Raw genomic sequence first — 20,797 nt, forward strand, 5'->3', positions numbered from 1 at the left:
CAGGACAGAAGTATCGAACAAACGCACACGATATCGATGGGAAATGCCATTGCACTTTATACAGAAATAAAGTGCAATTGATAAACAACAACCATCGTTTAGGAATGAAGTGTGAATGTAAATATATTAGCAATGGACACGGTACGTATTGAATGATTCAGACATAACTGTTTGACACACTAACAAGTCCTGCACAATGATTTTTAACAAGTCATTTATACAAAATATGTACAACGAAACTGCGTTCCCTCAAACAAGCGGTCGTTCGAGAACCGGCGTTCCCTCGAGGTCGGAGCTTGGTCCCGAACTTTTTTCCTTCTATTTTCATATAAAATATACCCACGCTGCATCGAAACCTAATTATGTCTAGCAGTCGAGCAATATCCTCGGTCCCAAGTACACAAATCGTGCACAAAACCTTATGGCTCCCTCGAGGAAATAATTTCACACTTTTTCCCGAACGCGTGTTCCAAAATTAACAAACAATTGCTAGGTGTAAATTTTTTCGCAAGTTGTAAAAATTGCAATGACAGTTGAAAGGCAATTTGGTAAGGTGTGAAAAACCGTTTTTCACTGTTAACGCATGACCGATATTAGTTGTGGTCAGAAGGTTCTTTGAATTCACTGCCGATGCTGACCGTGATCTTCAGACGCTCTGTACGCTGTCACGTCACATTACGATTGAACAGTTTCGCGAAACCTACAGGATGCGCCAATCAACAATCCTTGATTTTGCGAAACTTAAATCTGACTAATGCCACAATATGTACTGTCATTCAAATGTTGCTTGTTACGAAAGTGTGCCTTTTTGTTACAATAAACATTTCTATTTATTCATTTATTGTTTTTTCTTTTGCGTTTTACATTTAGTTTACGTCAACCTTTGAACATATTAGCGATTTCCACAACGCAACACATAATCGGTGTCTTAGTAAACAGTAAACAGTCTGTTTGACGACTTCAAACTTAAAATACACTGAAAGATATTTCATATCAAACTGGAAAATTGAAAATCGGGTCGTTCGAAACATCGGTTCCCTCGAGGTTTTGGCTCGGTCCCTGGCGACCTTGAGCGATCGCAGTTTTACTGTATAATCACACTCCTATATTCCCTCCCAAGTCATTGGTATATTTATTAATAATGTAAACAGTAAATAACTTAAGAAAAATAACCATGAATACTCAGAACATTCCAAACGAATAACAGAATCATGAAGATAATGTCCGGTATTATTGAAAACAAAAACAACCTAAATGATCTGCACAAACTCTTTATACAGACCTCGAAGAGCACTGAATATTGTAAGTGTCATTGTTTGTGAACTGAACATAATTACACTGTGCATTTATTTCCACCCAGGTATTGATGTTTTCTGAATTAAACATCAGTGTTAAATTCCGAAAGCCAAGTTGGTTTCTTTGTTAATCGGCCGGGTGGACGTGGCTGTGCAGATGATTGTACAGGAGCAGTGGGCACGGAAGCTGGGTTTGTATCGCATCTGGGACAAGGGTGATCATCAAAGGTCAAGCGCCGGCGACTAGGCTTTTCCATACTGATGAATATGAATGCCCAACTAATGGTGTGACGTCATTTTACGGAGATGGCGCCTCCGTAGCCGTGACGGGCGATGACATTGATCCCCGAGAAGGATGATCGTCTACAGAAGCCGGTGTGTGTCTAGTCAATGCAGATATCCAAGGCCCCGCATTATCAATGATTATGAAGCGAGGCGGTGGTGTGCAAACGGGTGTGTATTGCCTCAAGATATTTCTGTATCTTAGAGTAACCAGAACCATCAAGCCGGATTACATATTGATCAGACTGCCTCACTTCTGTGACAATAAGAGGCTTTTCCAATTTCAGCGGATGAGGCCCACTTGAATCTCGCATATGACGATTCCTCAATGCCTCCTCCCGGGCTGCCATAGTTTCCATCCATGAGTTCTGTGGTTCGTATCTACCAGGAGGTATGGGGATGAAATCGCGGATAGGGTGGCCAAAAATGAACATAGCTGGAGAAGGTATCGTGTCTCTGTCAGAGTGGTTTCTGTACTGTAAGATGGTACGTTGAAATTCATCGGCATTGATATTACCATCAAGTCTTGTGATGCCATTAATCATACGCTTTACTGCTTTAACTCCAACCTCGGCACGGTAGTTGCTATGAGGAAAGGCTAATGATGAAAGTCGATGATGTACGCCCCAGTCATTGATAAATTTGCAGGTTGCTACTGAGATAAATTCTGATCCAATATTCGATGCGAGCTCATCAGGAATTCCAAATGTTACAAAAGTACGTCTCAGACTGTCAACGAAAGCATTAACACCACCAGAAGCTTCCTCCATAATAGGCCAATTTGCAAAAATATGACCTTTCCCTTGCGTTCATAACAAATAGCATTTTAAACCGACAATAATTTGCATCGTTTACAATTAATTTTAGTAAAATACTTTTGTTTTTAGGGGTTTCTTTAACATATTGCTTTGGTTTATGGACCATTTTTGAACGTTTTCTGTTTTCCCATGAAGTTCATGCACATCTTTATTCGCGAATTCCATGGCAAGTGCCAATTTTACAGCCCTCTCTTAATTTAAGTCCTCCTCTTTTTATAACTTCTTTTTGATGTTTACATTTTTAGAGACACACACAAACGGTCACGTAAACTGTCATTCAAATTTGCCCAAAAGCTACAGTGTTCAGACAACTTTTGCAAACGACTATTAAATTCTTTCACCGACTCATCTTGCCTTTGATCCCCCTTATAAAATCTGAAATTTTCAGCTATCTCTAATAGTTTCGGATTATTTCTATAACAATCAACACAATTCAACAAACGTTTTGTCTTTAGGAAATGCCAAGTCGCGAAAGATTTGATAACCTCCTGAACCTATTAGTGAAAATAACGGTGCACTTTCTTTTTATCGTCTACCTTATTTGCAATGAAATATTAATCCAACCTCTCTCTGTGACAAGTCCATGATTCAGCTTCGTCGAACACGTCGACTTAGCCAATAGCAAACGCCTTGCTACCTTCTGGTTGTATGAAGCCTGCATAAGTCCTTGGGTAACTAGTGACGTTGCACCGCCTTGCAGACTTAAAAATGTATTTTGCAGGAGAATTCCGCAATTTCTTTTTACAAATACAGTTCATACACTGGCTTATAAAAAAGTGGAGTCGTTTCAATTCTCGTCGTCAATATGTTGTGTTTCCGTAATACATCGAGGAAATCATTAAATAACACGGCGTGGTCAAACAACAGATTTATTTACATCAACACCAGACATCCAGTTTATGGAGGAGGCGGGGTCTAGGTTAATTGTTTGTGTGACGCTCTGCAAACGTCACAAAATCAAAATGGCGTCCAAATCGACGTCGACCAACACAACTGCGCATGCGTGAAGAAACAATATGAATGGTATTTGATGGCGGAAGATCTGCCAATTAAATATGCCAACGATCTTAACTTCGATTAAAAATATTCGAAAATGTCTTCCTTTGTCAATCTCTAAGAAATTGGATAAGCAGGTAATTAATTAAATTGTAATATAAATTTGTGGTGTTATGTTAAAAACACATGTCTTCGAGCACTTTATTCATAAAGAATACTAATCATTTATACTAATTATCATCTTAATTCATCGTTTTAACAATTCATTTCAAGCAAATCTTAAAATATGTCTGTATCAGTGTATAGCAATATTGTAGGAGGTCACTATATGTTCAGCTCAGGTCTTGTTCGTCCCTATTTGGTCGCCATTAACCGAAAACCAGTAAGCTGAGGTGATTTATGCAGATAATTTCTTATATGTTCCTTTAATGTTTCTACAACAACAAGGGGCAAGAAATCACTTTATCTTCAGTTCAAAACTAGAATGTTCCTATAATGTGTCCACTGGGGCAACAACTAGCAGGCAAAGGTAAGTGTATATATTAAGCTCCTATTATGTGTCTACAAGGGCGACAACCAGTAGGCAGATATCAGTTTTAGTATGTACCTATTATGTGAAAACTAGTCCTATCATGTGTCTACTAGGGCGACAACCAGTAAGCGGAGGTCACTTTATGTTTAGCTCAGTTCTAAAATGTTTCTATTATGGGTCAACTATTAAGGTGACAACCAGTAGGCAGATGTCACTATATGTTCAGATAAGTTTTCAAAGGTCCCTATTATTTGTCTATTAGTCCGACAACCAGTAGGCGGAGGTCACTATATTTTGAGCTAAGCTAGTATGTTCCTAGTATGTGTCTACAAGGGCGACAACCAGTAGGCAGAGATCAGTTTTAGTATGTTCCTATTATGTGTCTACTAGTCCTATTATGTGTCAACTAGGGCGACAATCGGTAGGCGGAGGTCACTGCATGTTCAGCCTCAGTCATAGTATGTTCCTGCTATGTGTCAACACGGGCGACAACCAGTAGGTGAAGGTCACTATTTTGTATTTGTGAATGTTATAGCGTACAGTAAGTATGTGGGGAATGTGTAATGTCGGTAAACATAGAAAGAACATAACATTTCACGAGAAAAATACAGAGGTTAAGGAGATTGTTTAGCATTTTTTACAAAACTCTTTCCGGAACGATAAAATGTTTAAATAAAAACCAAACTTTTTGTTCAAATTTAGTACATTGTAGCGTAGCAATACTGGCTTATTACCTAAAACAAGAGTAATCATGTTTTAACTTAAACAATATGGAAATTGGTCAAACATTATTTTCATAAAACTAACAAATAAAAAGTCATTATTGCATTTACGAAATTTTATACCGTTATAGGGAAATCGACGGTTAAGTGAATTTATCTAAGTTTAATTTAAATTATGTATCGATAAGACGCTGACCCATAAACAAGTTTGTTGGATATGACAACTGCTATTTAATAATTACACATGGTAATCAAAGCGCTTAAAGCTTTGAAAGGCTGTCGAACTGCTTCGTTTGGTGAGTGTAGTCATGTAACGCCGAATGGAACGGAAAAGTGTGTGAAGATATCCCATATTGTCTCAGTAATTACAGCCCAGAGTCTAGAGCAAACTGCAAATGGATTTTTTTCATAAAACATTCATTTTGATGCAGCTCCGTATTTGTTCATTTTGTTCACAAGAACGCCGTAAAACTTTATCCGTGGCAGTGAAATTATCGCTCAATAATAGTGAAAGACAGACGCTTTATATTTGGGAAATGTTTTGATAATTAACCTATTTAATTCTAATCTTATATACAATGCATAAAGCAATAAACATTGCGTAAAACTTGACTTCGCACTATTTTAAGCGTACAACATGTTTTATGAATAATCATAACAGCACTGCTTAAGCAGCTACTTATGCATAACGCAGCTCCTTTCTATTAAAACAGAATGGTAATGGGTTGTTGACCACCACAGTTCCAAGAGGTAAATACGCCGTTAGGCGCATCTATACATCCAATGTTAAATATGTTAAGTCGATCTCACGATGGTCGATTCCTATTAACTGTCATAAACGCATGTCGGCTCTGTGGCCTACAACCTAAATACTGGTCTTGAAATTGATAGCAATATAATTTCAATAATTGATCTGAAACAATAATTTGCACTAATTTAATTAACCAAAATGGTATCTGACCATCGTCGGATACCTACTATTAACCAATAATATTACTCCCCATTCATTTACAGGGTCAGTGATGGGTATCCGTTGATGGTATAAAATATTCCTTTTCAGCACACCATCAAATGTTCATGTGCTAGTTATTGAAATCAGGTAACTTACAGTTCTTTTAAATAAATGTAAAATAAAATAACAGTGTAAGGTTCAAAAAAGGTTTAAATAGAGTCAAGAGTTTATTGACCAAACATATAACGATAAAAAATATATTTAAAAATAGAGTCAAGGTACGATATAAACTACACAAGACAATACGACATTTCAGTGTGACAATAATTTAAGCAACATAAACATTACTTGTAAAGCTTCTTCTTATTCAAGGACTAACATAGATTATGTTGGCAAACTTTTTTTTAAATTTGTTAAAATTGAATGTTATACTCCTTTTTTGAACACACACTTAACAGCAGATGGTGGATACTTAATTGAACATAATTTTGTCAATCAAAATCCCTAAGATCTTTCAAATTTTACTAGCTTCATTAATACTCACGCTTCGGCAAAATAGAGAATTTTATGTCACAATTTTATATCATTAACGAGTCGATGCCCTATTTCTGAAGCACACAAAAGCATCCAATTATACAGAGGAGATTTGTGTAAGATCCGTGAAAAAGGAAGAAGATATTTTTCGAAAAGCATACAATGATTTAGTATATGAAATGCCCCATAAAGACAAGGACATAAATAACTTCATTCTTGAACCGACAACAATAGGCTTACTTATTTCGATGCACATGAAATTGTATAATATAAATGAAGACATCAGGCAAATAATGAACCAATTTGAACACGTGACCATAATTAACGTCTTATCCCATTTAATGACAAACGTACGAGGATTTTATACAGCCGTCTAAGTCTTGAAGCCACATACTATATACATAGAAATAAATTTTATGAGCAAATTACAAACTTTTTAGGTTAAAGAAATTGCTCAGAACTATTTTTGCAACTGCTTATATTCTTACACACGATAAAACTCCCACTGTCTACAGCTTGTCACGTGATACTTAAAGATGTAATAATGACAGTTATCGATTCATTTAGAAGGGGTTTCGATTTCTTTAAATACATTAACCTTTTGTTGAAATTGGAAATAACCCTGTAGGATTAATAGCACACTTACATACACTCGATTGAGAACTGAAATATATATGACTTAAAAGTATGCGAAAACAAAGCGTAACAAAACTCAACAGCCGATAAAAATGAAATTTAACGTATATTATACAAATTTGACATTATAGGTGTATCGGTGCGAAAGTAAGGCATTCTTGAAACGGATATTTCGCGCATATATAGCTTTAATACTGTTAAAAAGTAGACGTGCTTTACCGTAGTTCTAATCTGTTCGGGCGAAAATGCCTTTCAGACTGTCTTTAGTATCTGGAATCCTTACTTACAGAAAAATAAAGCTGTCGAGAAAACCGTTCAACCGTTACGAAAATATTGGCCCTGTGTAGAGACAACATAATTTAAACACACGTACACGTTTAATAAAATAAATCCTGATCTAACCAAGTAGCTTGTACACAGAAAAAACAAATTTAGAACACTTGTTTGAGTAATATATCTCGAGGTAGCAACAGCACTTACTTTTCAAAGTATGATGGTTGCCGCTTTTCCTGAACGATGTATTAAAACTTTGATGAAGGTTTATTAGATCGCGATAAGACAAATTGTAATAAGATGCCTCATTCAAAAGCAACTAAATAAATAACGGTGATCATGAGCACATGACGATTCATTAGAAGCAGTATTTATATATTGACCAAGGTTAGGTAGAACGAAACCAGTCTAGGGCGAACTTGTATGGACGAAGGGAAAAACAAACACATTAATTGAATGAAGGGGCAGTATTTAGATTTCCAAGCGCAATCGCTCTGTCGTCATTGTTTGTACAAGATTCATTTATCGGCGAAGGCCGCGTCTGTAGGTATACTTTTTTAGACTGTAAGAAAAGTGAATACTTATGATTAACACATTTATTTAAACCTTAATCTTTGATATGAGGGAACCATATTTGATGTCCGTGAATAGTTAAACATTCGATATAAAACCTGTTTTGATAAAGAAATGTTAGCCAGACGGCTATTATATAATAGCGATAATTTACAAAAGTGTTCGCTGCCTTTTCAATTAGACCTGTCACTGGTCAGGACAAGTGACAGGTCTAATTGAAAAGGCAGCGAACACTTTTGTAACAAGGGGTAAATTCCATTTGTCAAGGGAAAGCACTGCGCTTGAAAATTCGCGTCATATTTACGCGCATACCTGTCTTTAAAAGTATGTTGTCTATTCTTGAAATAGCCGATTCATCCCAGGCGGCTATACACATTAATGACATAATGTAGCCGTTTGAGTGCGAGGGAACATGACTCTTAAAATTTTCTTGCAGATATTTACTGCGAAATTACCAATTTGCTACCATTCGGGTGCTGGGGGTACATGTTTTATTTAATAGTTAACGCCATCTCTGTTTATTTCAATCACTTATTACTTTTATTAGAATATTTAAATTTATGTTTACTCTCATTCAAATTATGATAAAACTCGTCTATTCACACTTGAACCTATTTAGCCGCGCCTTCGACGTCTTGCATCATAATTCGTCTTGTTTCCAAATGTAAAACAGTTACAGACGTGTTTGCCGAATATCCAGGCATTGTTAAAAGAAAATGGAACACCGCCAAAATAAATTGGACCTCTTACATCCAGAAAGTTTTTGGCAAGCAAATCCCGGTCCATGACTAGTCAGCGATGGAGATTTAAGGACCGTTAACGATCAAAAATAATTTGAATAAATCTGCTGACAATCAATATAGTTTAAAGTCCGACTATAACAATAGTTATCATATATTTGCAGGGACAGGATAAGCTCGTTATTTGTTTATACATGAAAAGGGATTTATTTACCTCCAACTTTGTTTCGGCCATGTATAGTGTTCGTTTGTAACGATATACAGGGGCGTAGCTCCTTTAGGCACGTGCCTACACATTTTACTCAAAAATGAAAAAATAAAAACTTCAAAAATGCAATAAAAATTGATGGGTTAAGGGGGTAAGGGTATATGTAAATAAGTCCATATTAAATAACACTATTTAAAAAAATCGAAGGTTTTCATAACTGGTTAGAAGTAGTGTGGTAACGAAACTTCCAAGCGACCAAGGAAGTCAGATCAAAGGTTTTTGAGCGCTTGATTTGAAATTGTAACAACTTGACATGGCCGACCAGGACCCTCCATATCCGTATATTGGCGGTTCTGGCTTCTGTGCCATTGATGAGGAAACGAAGCGACGTCTTCTGACTGAAACCTGGTCGTCTTGTCTGTCCTACCTATTCCCATTTCGGTATGTGCCAACTGCAATTCTGTGTCATAGTTTTTAAATGAATGCGTCTGACCTTGCGACGTGTGAACAGCGTATGACATTAAATAATTCAACAGACTCATAATAAATATGTATCATCTGCTTTTATTGCAGAATTTTAATTTAAATATGCCTATGATCTAATTTCTTTTTGAAAAATAAAATGTTTGTTTTACTTACAAAACAAATGTGTTAAATTAATATGTACTAGTTTAACATTGATAATATCGGCTAATCGACTGTGGTGTAGTGGTATAATGCTTGACTACCACACCAGCGACTTTCGTCTGTCTGTACGTCCATCCGTCCGTCCGAAACCATTTTTCTAGAATTATCTCAAAAAATTTTAACACTGAAATATTTTGCTTTACAGGACATTTGGAGGCAAACAACGAAAAACCGAATGGTAAATGCCTATTGGAGAACAAATGGTTGCGGTATTCTAAGTCAAAGGATGCGATATATTGTGTGAACTGTTGCCTTTTTGGAGGTACTGATGACCGAGAGAAGACGTTTACATCTAGTATGACTGATTGGAAGAACTTGTCATCGTTGGTTAAACATCATGAAAATGAAACTTGTCATAATAATGCTTCCGCTCGAGCTGAAAGTTATCAAGGCATACAGTTTGGAAAAAAGTGAGTCTATTAACAAGAAACTGTCGGACTCCGCTAGGACAAAAGTGGAGAACAACAGGCTTGTCTTGCATAGAACAATTGAAATAATAGTTCCCCGTGCAAAGCAAAACATACCACTACGAGGGCATACAGAGGAAACTAGTAATTTCTACGCAATACTTTCTGCATTTGCACAAAATGATGAACTTCTGTCGGAGCACATAGCTAGCGCACAATATAATGCCAAGTTCACTTCCCCTGACATCCAAAACGAACTTATTGACATTTGCGCTGAACAAGTCAAGGAAAGGATTCTTAGCGACTGTCCATACTTTGCAATAATTGTCGATGAAGCTACCGATAAATCAACTAAAGAACAGTTGTCGCTCTGTGTCAGATTTGTTGACAATAAGGGTACAGTAAGGGAGGAATTTTTGGGCTTCCTTCAGTGTGCCTCTGTCAAAGGAATTGAACTTTGTGCCAATAGTTTGTCATTTTTCCAGGAAGCCGACCTTGACGTCTTAAAAGTTCGAGCGCAGTGTTACGATGGGGCATCAAACATGTCGGGGAAATATCGAGGAGTTCAGGCTCTTGTTCGTGAAAGATCACCGCATGCTAACTACGTACACTGCAAAGCACATTGCCTGAATCTCGCATTGGTTCACAGCTCCAATATTCCTAATGTTCGAACAATGAAGTCAACTGTCCAGGACATAAGTTTTCTGTTAGGTTACTCTGCGAAACGGCTAGCAGCTTTTGTGGACGAGTTGCCACTAACGAGGAAACAGAGCAGCGAACGAAACTGCGTACTTTGTGCGAAACAAGGTGGTGGAGTCGCGCCGATACCCTGGCGACTTTCAAGAACGCATTTCCCGTAGTAGGTCATACGCTTGAAACACTAAATGACGACGGAGAGAACAAAGCAGGGCAGTATCTGGCAGGGATACTTTGCTTTGAATTCATTATAGCATTGATAGTGGCTGAACATGTGCTTAGTTCCACGGTTGCATTAACAAACCTATTGCAATTGGTCAGGCTAAGGTCGTCATTCGGCTAATTAACAATGAACGAAACGACCCAGAAGTGTTGGGCGCTCTCTTTGAAAATACAAATGTTGCCGCTGAATTTGATATAATCCCGTCGAGACCAAGAAGGGCTGGTAGGCAAAATCACCGCGCTAACCCGGATGTAGATACAGTTTAGGACTATTAGAGAATAACACTGTTTAATGTATTCCTTGACCATTTGATACAGGAAATGGAGACCCACATTTTAGGCAATGAAGACCGCTTCGCGGCACAGTATCGTCTGCCAAACCGATTGCCAGGTCTACAAGATGAAATGCGTCCGTCCATATATGCCGCATATGCTCCAGATCTCCAGCATTCGTTTGAAGCTTTCGGTAACGAAGGTGGAGAGTTCGGTGGAATATCGCGGAAAGTAGACCACCTCGGCTCCAAGATACGCTCCGACAGACGAGCAAAGATTTGTACCCGTGTGTTTATGGCATTCTCGGAGTATTGTTGACAATGCCACCGACATCAGCATCATGCGAACGATCGTTTAGTGCTATGGAGCGAATCAAGAACTATTTGCGGTCGACCATGAGCACAGACAAAATGTCATCGTTGGCATTACTGCATATTCACAAGGACATGGACGTCGACATTAATAATGTTATATATACATTCGCTTCAAGGAAGTGCAGGAAGCTTAACTTTTTCTGAAGCTAGTGAAGCGGCCTTTGCTAAAGAATGTGTTTGATTTGTACGATTTCTACCTAGTTCCGGTTTCTTAGATTACTTTTATTGACATGGTCGGTTATATATTCATGTCATAAATATATTCTAAATACAGTACGGAGAGTTCTTCAATTACCGTTAATTCATTTTTTGTTGAAGATTTGAACTGCTTTAGAACAAGTATGGAATATACTTTTCAGCTTGACAAAAACTGCAAAATTATAAAATTTATTTTTCCTTCAAAAAATGACCCAAAATACCAAAATACAGCTGAGGCGATATAGGATTTCAAAAATGTTCGGGGGGGGGGGCATGCCCGCAAACCCCCCTAGAACAAGGGAGCCTACACATTCATTTTTGCCAAGCTACGCCCCTGATATACGTCATTTAATGTGAATGAATGACATTTTTTTAATTTCCATCCTGGTTTGTCAATTACTCGGAACAAATAAACTCAACTCATACTTTTAAGAGAGTACTCATAAAGGGATTTATTGTTTAATTTTAAGAACAGGATGCGGCTAACTCTTTTTTCGTTAGACTGATGTTGAAGATCCGTGTCATATGACATAGGTTAATGGTAAAGTATGTGTCTGGTTTACATAAATAACATTTTAAGCCCAGAAACATGGGATACTTGGTCAATGTATATTAAAAAAATACAAATCAAAGCAAACAAAAAATCAGAAACGTGATGAATATATAATTAGAAAGTAAAGAAACATACTTAATTAAGATCACACTAGTGTCTGTTTGTAAGAATACGAAAAAGTTATATGCACAATAACAACTTAAACATGACAATAAACGATAAACAGATAAGCAGCATTATTAACAAAAAAGAACATCGTAAGCATTCTATGACTAATTAACGAAATCATTAATGTAAAATCAATTACTTTAATCGAAAAAATATATTACATACATCAAATTACTGGATAAATCAATTTCAATAAATAAAAGCTATACACTTATCGATTGTTACGAAAGGTCAATCAAATGAAAGCATTGTATCACAATAAAATACAATAATACAATACAAACATCTTTATTACACTCAGGTCATACATACATGACAACAGGGGGACACATAAGATTGGTGAACAGTGTCAATAAGGGCTTAATAATACTAATACGATGAAGGATGGCCTTGTCTCGAGTGGCGGAAATAAAATTGTTGTGTATATGTTAACCATGGTGTAAAACAGGGTGATAGTAATTTTAAATATCTTTACAGAATAAAAGGGATAAACAATGTAGTGTCAGAATTCAAAGACTGTGCCTTGTACACGCATAACGTATGTTACAAACGGTATGATGCGACTCAATATAATTGCTTTAACCAAACAAAAGGGAGGAATTACACTGGTTGACTGACGATGCATATTAAGTGTTTCACAAACAAAGTTATTCTTGTCATTAGTTAAACATTTGTGCAAGTTAACGGTTCCTTGTATTTAATTGTATTTGGCCTATTGATATAATAGGCTGGAAGGTATTTTCTTCTTTCATTTGAAAAGGATGGGCAAACTACTAAGTAGTGGTATTCATCGCCAAGGTCTGACCTACAAATATGATTGTAGATCTTTATCATTTTACATTTTATGATCATTTCTAACGGGTATCGTCCAGTTTCACCATACAGCATCTAAGCAGGCGTGCTCATTTTAGTTTTTTGCTATTTTTCTGAAAAAGTTTTAGGTTTTTGAAATTATACCGAGTCGGCGTATTAGTGCAAAAGCAACTACCATTTTTATCACGAATACCCAATTAACAATGAAAATGACGCAGATATTACTAGTATACTAAAACAGTTACGACAAGCATGCGAGTTCTACACTGAAATTGCACTAATGATAAAAGCATACAATTGACATGCTAAATAAGAAGTCTAACAATGCCGTTAAAATCTGTTCACATTCAAACGAAATCACAATGTGACAATGCAACCAAACCTTTGCCAATATCAATCCATCTACATATATTCCATCTTATATAGTTGTTGACGCTTAGATGTGATAGATTCTGGTATTTACCATATCATTTCAGAGTTTGAATGTGAATGCATTTTCACAAGATGCCACCTGTCATTACAAAAGTTACAATATTTCCACGTGCTTAAATAAAGTGATAGAAAGGCGTATTATTCATAGGCATAGAGTTATAATAATAATAATAATAATAATAATAATAATAATACTAATAATACTAATAATAATAATAATAAATAATAATAATCGCTTCACACTTCTTAAACTGAGTATCTTAATTATGATGCGTCGTATTTGGATGTCATCACTATTATGTGCCTTGTGTTTGGGCATTCATACTAATTTATGTGTCAAAAAGGCAAAACAACACTTGTTTTACTTATATTGTAAATAGCGCATCAGCATTGTTTGTATTTGAAGCAACGGCTTATTATGCAAAATAGATTACATTTTAAACGTTATAAGATGCGCAGGGTAGGCCTGTGTGTCATTAAAGATCACAAACATTGCCGGTGATGAAGTATTATTCGTCACCGAGTCGTACAGAATGTGCGGTGTTGATGGGTTTTTCGGAGGAGGCACGCGCATGGACGAGTTCCCTACTGTGTAATCTCCGGTAAGTACACGGCACCGATACATTTTCTTGTTGCCTGAACCGTCTGGTGGTGAATATGTGCTCTGAGCCGAGTAGCTTGCCTGGGTGGCAAAATACACACCTTGTCCAACTGCCGTCGCTGAAGACAAAGACAAGGTATTTTCATGTATGTTAACATGAATTAAAACATTAAAGATTTGTTATTTGCATTTCATCAAGAAGAAACGATATTTTAAACATAATTACATCATATCAAAAGCAGACACGCTATAATACGACGAAATCACGTTTTCATTTTGCGCAATCGGAAGGTTTGAGCAAATGTTTACGAATGATGGACAGGTATACAAATGGACAATGGTCCCAATAATTTGTTGGCGAAACGCCGACAATGTCAATTCCGCGGAAAAATATCAATCTTTAAACAGTAAAATGTTGTTAACTTCAATATCATAGTATTTTTATGAATACCTAACTTATATCGTTGTCTTTTCTATGGTCAGGCGACAGACCAGCTTCTCATAATGAACATTTGTGCCAAGTTATTTTAAAATTCCCCAAAACTCATGAGCAAGTCAAAACCAAGCCGCGCCAAAAATCAAGAAATTTCGACAAATGACCCTTCAGTGTGACTTAGACATTTGACCTAATCATGAGGGTTTTGCACATGACACACCATCTTCTCGTGTTTATATGTGTGCAAAGAATACAAGAAATATCCCAATGCACGACCAAGTCAGAGCCCGAACAAGCAAATAACAACACATTTTAACGAATGACCCTTTAGTGAGCTTGATCTTGGAACTACTGACAATGGTATTTTATGCGATACAACGGCTGAACTTTTGAGCAAATTTATTTAAAAAAATCCTCTCATACATGTCCAAGTAATTTACTACCCAGACAAGCCAAAATACAAGGAATTTTGACCAATTACTATTTGTGCGACCTACTGGTATCTTGTAGAAAACACGCCGACTTCTTATGGTGAACATTTTTCAAAGTTAATGTAAACACTCATAATGTATGGCAGAGTTACAGCCTGGACAAGAATTGCCGCCCGCCCAACAATATGTCCCCATATACTACCCTAGGGTTTACCTAACCTTATTACTGAATAACCATTAGGTTCCACTATCAATAACAGAAAATTGTACCATATGGGTTTTTTATATTGTCTTAATTGTGAATAACTTTCATATCGTAACGGTAACGGCCTAACCGTTCAATAACTAATGTTATCAATGACAACGCTATTCACTAAGACACTCGCTAGGTATAAAACCTTGTTTTGACAACATGAAACAAAACAGTAACTTCACCCCATTCCCTCGTAATTGAAATTGTGCATTTGCGCAAAACACTCGTGTATACTTTCTATATCTTGGGTTTTGTGAGAAATAACCATTATTATTAAGTTTATTTTTCTAAGAAACCGGATGGCATATACATGTTGTCCCAAACTATGTTGTTTTCGTTGAAGAATATTAAAATTTAAAAAGCTCTAAGACAGTGATAAACTAGGGCCTTCCACAATACAAAAATGGGTGGGGAAGGCCAAAATTAAAAATGTTTCAAAAGGAGTTGAGCATTTTCCATTTCGGCATCTTAAAATATTTATTATCCTTCACTTTCAAAGTTATATGCAAAAAGGAAAAGGCCTTTTGAGGCAAAATTAATAAAAATCTTTCGAAATATTCGCAAAGCTCTTTTAAACAAATGAGCTTGTCTGAAAGAATGTTAGTACTTTTTTAGCGGAAAAATTAACCTTAAAATGCATAAAATGTGTTAAATATTTTGTGTGTTTGTCCCTCAACCCGAATATTGTATCATGGCGATTTCTTAATAGTGCATACCATTTTTGCCGCAGTAACTTCTGTTGAATCCGTGCGCGCTGATGCTAGGCACAGCGTAATCGGCGGTCCCATGCCATAGCATGCGTTCATTCTTTGTACCCTTGTTAGCAGTCTCCATTTGTTTTTTCTTTGCTTCGTATTGAGTGTACAGTGTGGGGTTCTGAATCCGCTCGATCTGATATTTTAACAATAAATGTCAACAAACACGCTTAATGATAATCGTTTGAAATCCATTTATAAGAACTATACACCAGTTATTTACGCAAACACAGAAACCTTCCATAATTGTCACGTTCAAGTTGTTATGTAAACCAAGTTTAACCCGAATGATTATAATGTTATAAGACAAATAATTCAGTTGTGTATGCCTTTCATTGCCTAAGTAACGAAGACAACTAATGCGAATGCTATACCCTGCACTGTTTTCTATATATAGTTAGTTGCAAATACGAAAATAGAACTTACCGAAACTATTTTTGGCTGACGCCCAAGAGTTTTTGTTAGGTCGTTAAGCGCCTCTTGGTATTCCTGGTCTGAATGTGACAATGGAATACTCTTGACCTGTTCGCTAGATTTCATTGGAGCCCAGTTGGTTGGAATTTGAATATTGGTTTCTGTGAAAATATATTGTTTTATTATTAATAATTGGTTTATGGTGTAAAAAGATGTATTGCTCATGGAAATAATCACTTGAAATAATTATCAGTGAACACGCGGATGAATTATGAAGCTTCGAAAGCAAGCTGTTGCCCGCTTAGAATTACTTCCATTGGTGACCAACGTGGTTATTGTCCATGGAATGTTATGACAAGTAGCATTTTTGTCAGATTAGTTTAAATCACCTGCCAATTACAGTAGATAACATTGTACTACTACATATCTGTAGTTTAAATTTATGTTTGCATTTTTGTGTCTTTCGTTCAGTGCTGCTTGGGCCTTTAAATAGAGTTTATTATTTTTCTGTAGTTTTTCATTTTATAAATTAATATATCTGAACTGTTGACTTATGGGATTGTCCCTGTAGTTTTCATATCATTATTGAAATACAAACCTTTCTGAAGGTCACGTCTGAGAACATCATAATGGGTTTTCGGGCTTGAAATGTCCCACTCCTTCATAATAGCAAAGTCTATCTGATACTCAGTTTGTTGGGCTTTCAGTTTAATACCCTTCTCCTTCGCTTTAAAGGCCTGCTCTATCAGACGGTTTTCGTTCTTCATAAAGGGCATTTGCTTCCCATTCTTAATGTACACCCATTTAACTATTGATGCCAACACCTCAGCATTCTCTTTTTCGTGTTTGTATTTGTCGACCTTCCTGTATATACAAACATTGCTCATTTTATTTTCACATGCATTATAACATACGTTAAATTTTGTTTCTAAAGACTTATAACGTCAACATCAAGAAATCAATCACTTCTGTATATCATAATTGAAATCGGGATTTTGCGACATGAATGAATCGCTTAATTCAGCGAAAATGAACCTATTGCGAAATGAAATAAATCTAAAATATCTGAATTGGTACGTGCGTGTGTAAGTGAATACCTAAGAATTTCGAACACCCTTAGCTGGACATCAGATATGTTTGATACAAGTCCAACCATTTCTATACATTCCTTTTCTGGAATGATGGTGATATGACAATGGTTGTTCCTGGCGTGATCCTGCAGTTCCTTTATCTGAAAGTAGCAACGTGAACGAAATGTTATTTTCATGTGCATCAACACGTCATTCTTATTTGGCTCAACTGTGTTTTAACAATTTTGCCCCTAAATCCGAAATAAAAGAAGGGAAATACGGATGTGTTTTTTTTCTTATTCCTGCGTACATAAAACATGTATAGCCAAACTATTTACTAAACCGCTTAGACTTTTGTATTCAACGCAGCACTTTCCTTACTTACTTTAGTAGTTTTAAAAAAGGTCGCACAATGTAAGGAATATTTTTTTCTATATCTAATGTCATCCTCAAATAAAAAATAATAACATACTACAGCTGAAGTTATGAAAAGGGAGTACCTGATATCTGTTAAGGCTGGGGATTTCTATATCGTGCATTTCCTTTTTCTTCCAATCGGTCTTCACGGTGCTTTCAAGCTGTTTTTTAGCCTTAGCCACGTTTTGGGAAGTTTCTGCGTAAACTGTGAAGGAAATTGAATCGTCATCCGTGTTTCGAGGAGATTGTGGCTTAGAGTCATGTTTTGAAGTGCGTCCACTGCTTGGCCCTTAAAAACGTTAGGAGAGAAAACTTAAGCAATTCTATTTACAAAAAGACCTGATAAACTTATCTAAATAAAATTGGACAAAATCCTATAATTGTTCTTAGATACTTATTACTCAAACTATTTCAAATTCACTTTTTTCTGTATAGTACAGACCGTACAATTTACTGTTCTTGTTGAACAATTATGAAAGCAATAAAGTGTTATAACACTAGTGTATATGTTATCGGTGTTGTATTGTGACCTTACGTATCCCTCCTTCTGTCAAATGGGTCTGTAAGAAGACATGTCGTTCATATTTTCCAAAACGCATATCCCTGTAACATTCGTATAAAAAATAAACATACCTTTTGTTTCCTGAGCAAGACCTTCTTCGAAGTCAGTCATCATACTGCTTTGGTAAATGACAACATACATCTGATTCAAGTGTTTGACGTTCTTCTTTGAGAAATCCACGAGTGCAGATCGCATAATACCAGCCATGTCTGAAGGACTGCACCCGACGCCTATATAAAATAGAAAAAGATAATAGGATTATATGTCCGTCGGTTGATCTGTGGTGTTTTATCACTTAAATGTAAAGTTCATAAAGAGCATCTTTACGCCAGAAATGAGAACCATCCCACAAAACAAAACACTAACAATATATTTATAATACATTACACCTTTCATGTATTTTTTAAGAAATTGTATTTTGCATATGTGCAGTTTTATTGGAGAATATTTGCGCATGCGTACAGTGCTTATGTGTGATAAGGAATCAGGAAACAATGTGTAATACGGTAATAAAAGTGTGAAAAAACACCTTACTTATTTAAAATTTTGCTAGAGGAATGGTCAGTTAAATAAATAAATTTCGTTTGAAATACACAGCTTTTTTTCAAATACAGGTGCAAATGCAGGTAAAGTACACACTCGTGCCAAGAGCTGGAAACGCAATCGAACGTAGTTGGTGTTCTTCTGCCATTTCTAGACATTGCAGTACGACTGGCTTCCACTGGTGCGTTTTGTATTTTGTGTCCACAAAAATGATATGCTTGGAATTCAGCTTTCCAGCGGTGGTTAAAACCGCCCCTTCTCTTTGCATATCTCTTTCTGGAAACAAAACAGCAAAATAACGTTATAAGGAACAAATGAAACTCGTACACAAGTTGAAATGCAATGGAATGGCAAATTGTACATGTATCATATTTGTCTACTTACGTTTTGCTGCACACTCATGTCTGATGGCGTCTCCTCCTTTATGTAGGATAGATTGGGTGACTTTACCTAAAACAATTACAAAAAAAAATGTTCAAATCCAAATGTCTGTCAAGGGTTATTTCATTATATTCCATGGTAATGCCGTCAATATAATTCCATAGTTACTTCGATAGCGATGTGCAAACACCATTACTTAACAACAGAGTCGATTTGTTGAAAAATACAACTCTCTTTTCTTACCTTTCTTTAGATTTAAATCTTTATTGCAGCTTGCAACTATTGCATCAGCATTATGGTCAGTTATGTCGCCCTTGACGACAGTGACCTTAACATTGCCAAACGTGATATCGCCTGAAAATCACGACATCATTATTTTATTCCACCTTACTAATTAAACTTTTATAATATGTTAAATTACTCAATAATATCAAAGCTACATTATTCAATTGGTTTTAATATTACATAACTCAATTATTTATTAACTTGTTTATTCTGTTTCAACGTTTCATCTAAACTATTTTAGTTATATTATTCATTGTCTTTCATTCAGTTGCATATACCGGTAGGTATTTAGACATAAGCACATCTATTTCAATTTAAATACTTTTCGACCAGACCTCTTTGATGATCACTGCGTTGTCTTGAAGAAGAAGAAGAAGCAGAATGTTTTCTGGATTGGGGATTGCCTTCCTCTTCCGTGAATGCCTGGCAAAATGATCGATACATTGTGCAGTAACCGGTTGAGGTTAAGCATATCCGTAAAAAAATCAAACTGCAATTTTACGTTGTTAGCAGATAGTAGTTGAAACACATTCTAAAAAAGCGCGTTAAGAGTAAATCCTTACCTTAAACACTTCATCATCTTTCGGATAGACTACAAATCTCACATGGTTCACGGAAGAATTCGGATGTTTTGTAGCAAACCGCGACACGCATGAGAACATCTGTCTTGCAACGTCTGCTTTTGGGTACCCCTGACCACCAGTACCAATGGCAGGGAACGATACAGAATTGTAACTTTGTTGATCTGCCTGTCTAAGGCACTCTGATACGACTTCTTCCACCTGCTGAAAAAGCCAGACGCAAATAATACAAATAAAGCTTACCATTCAATAATTGAGCAATTATTGATGGGTGGAAACTATAAGGTCAACCCAACTAGCCAAAGGTTCAACAATGAATGTGTATAGAGGCCTAACCGACACATGAACAGTGACACATACTGTCGGAATACAACACAGAGAAATCCCTACAAATCATATACATGTAGTATGGAATGTTATGAATTGCAATCCTTACAAAAATGCGTCGTTTCAATTTCAGTTTAAAGAGTAACGTTTCAACTTAAGAAGCTGAGTAAGATTTTTTTGAAATGTTTGTAATATTCTGGTCTTCCGAAAAAGTTGCTTTTTCATTCACGTCATTCAACAAGGTTATTAGTTAAAGATATTAGTCAATAATATATAAATGTCAATTAAAGGTGCATATATCTTTAACTGCTATTTGAAGTAAATAAAAGGTGCATACATACGTAAGTGTTCAGAGTT

General features: G+C 36.2%; 2 protein-coding genes across 3 annotated transcripts in view; one reads left to right on the forward strand and one right to left on the reverse strand.

Annotated features, from left to right (window-relative positions):
* Positions 1-9,609: 9,609 nt before the first annotated feature.
* Positions 9,610-11,164, forward strand: LOC128210834 (zinc finger MYM-type protein 1-like). The gene is made up of 2 exons (XM_052915189.1): positions 9,610-10,443; positions 10,892-11,164. The coding sequence occupies exons 1-2, from the start codon at positions 9,610-9,612 to the stop codon at positions 11,162-11,164; spliced, it is 1,107 nt and encodes a 368-aa protein (XP_052771149.1).
* Positions 11,165-11,591: 427 nt separating this feature from the next.
* Positions 11,592-20,797, reverse strand: part of LOC128211219 (protein mono-ADP-ribosyltransferase PARP14-like) — a 45,838-nt gene continuing 36,632 nt past the window's right edge. For both annotated transcript variants that reach the window (XM_052915752.1, XM_052915751.1), the window contains exons 22-33: positions 20,096-20,317; positions 19,868-19,955; positions 19,491-19,601; positions 19,251-19,316; positions 18,963-19,142; positions 18,395-18,553; positions 17,845-18,050; positions 17,372-17,505; positions 16,873-17,138; positions 16,287-16,435; positions 15,822-15,996; positions 11,592-14,104 (exon numbers count right to left, since the gene is read on the reverse strand). In XM_052915752.1, coding sequence (XP_052771712.1) covers positions 13,815-14,104; positions 15,822-15,996; positions 16,287-16,435; positions 16,873-17,138; positions 17,372-17,505; positions 17,845-18,050; positions 18,395-18,553; positions 18,963-19,142; positions 19,251-19,316; positions 19,491-19,601; positions 19,868-19,955; positions 20,096-20,317 — 2,046 coding nt within the window. In that variant the 3' untranslated portion in view covers positions 11,592-13,814. The remainder of the gene's footprint in view (positions 14,105-15,821; positions 15,997-16,286; positions 16,436-16,872; positions 17,139-17,371; positions 17,506-17,844; positions 18,051-18,394; positions 18,554-18,962; positions 19,143-19,250; positions 19,317-19,490; positions 19,602-19,867; positions 19,956-20,095; positions 20,318-20,797) is intronic.

Source organism: Mya arenaria, chromosome 12, assembly GCF_026914265.1.
Source record: "Mya arenaria isolate MELC-2E11 chromosome 12, ASM2691426v1".
NCBI classification, from domain to species: Eukaryota; Metazoa; Mollusca; class Bivalvia; order Myida; family Myidae; genus Mya; species Mya arenaria.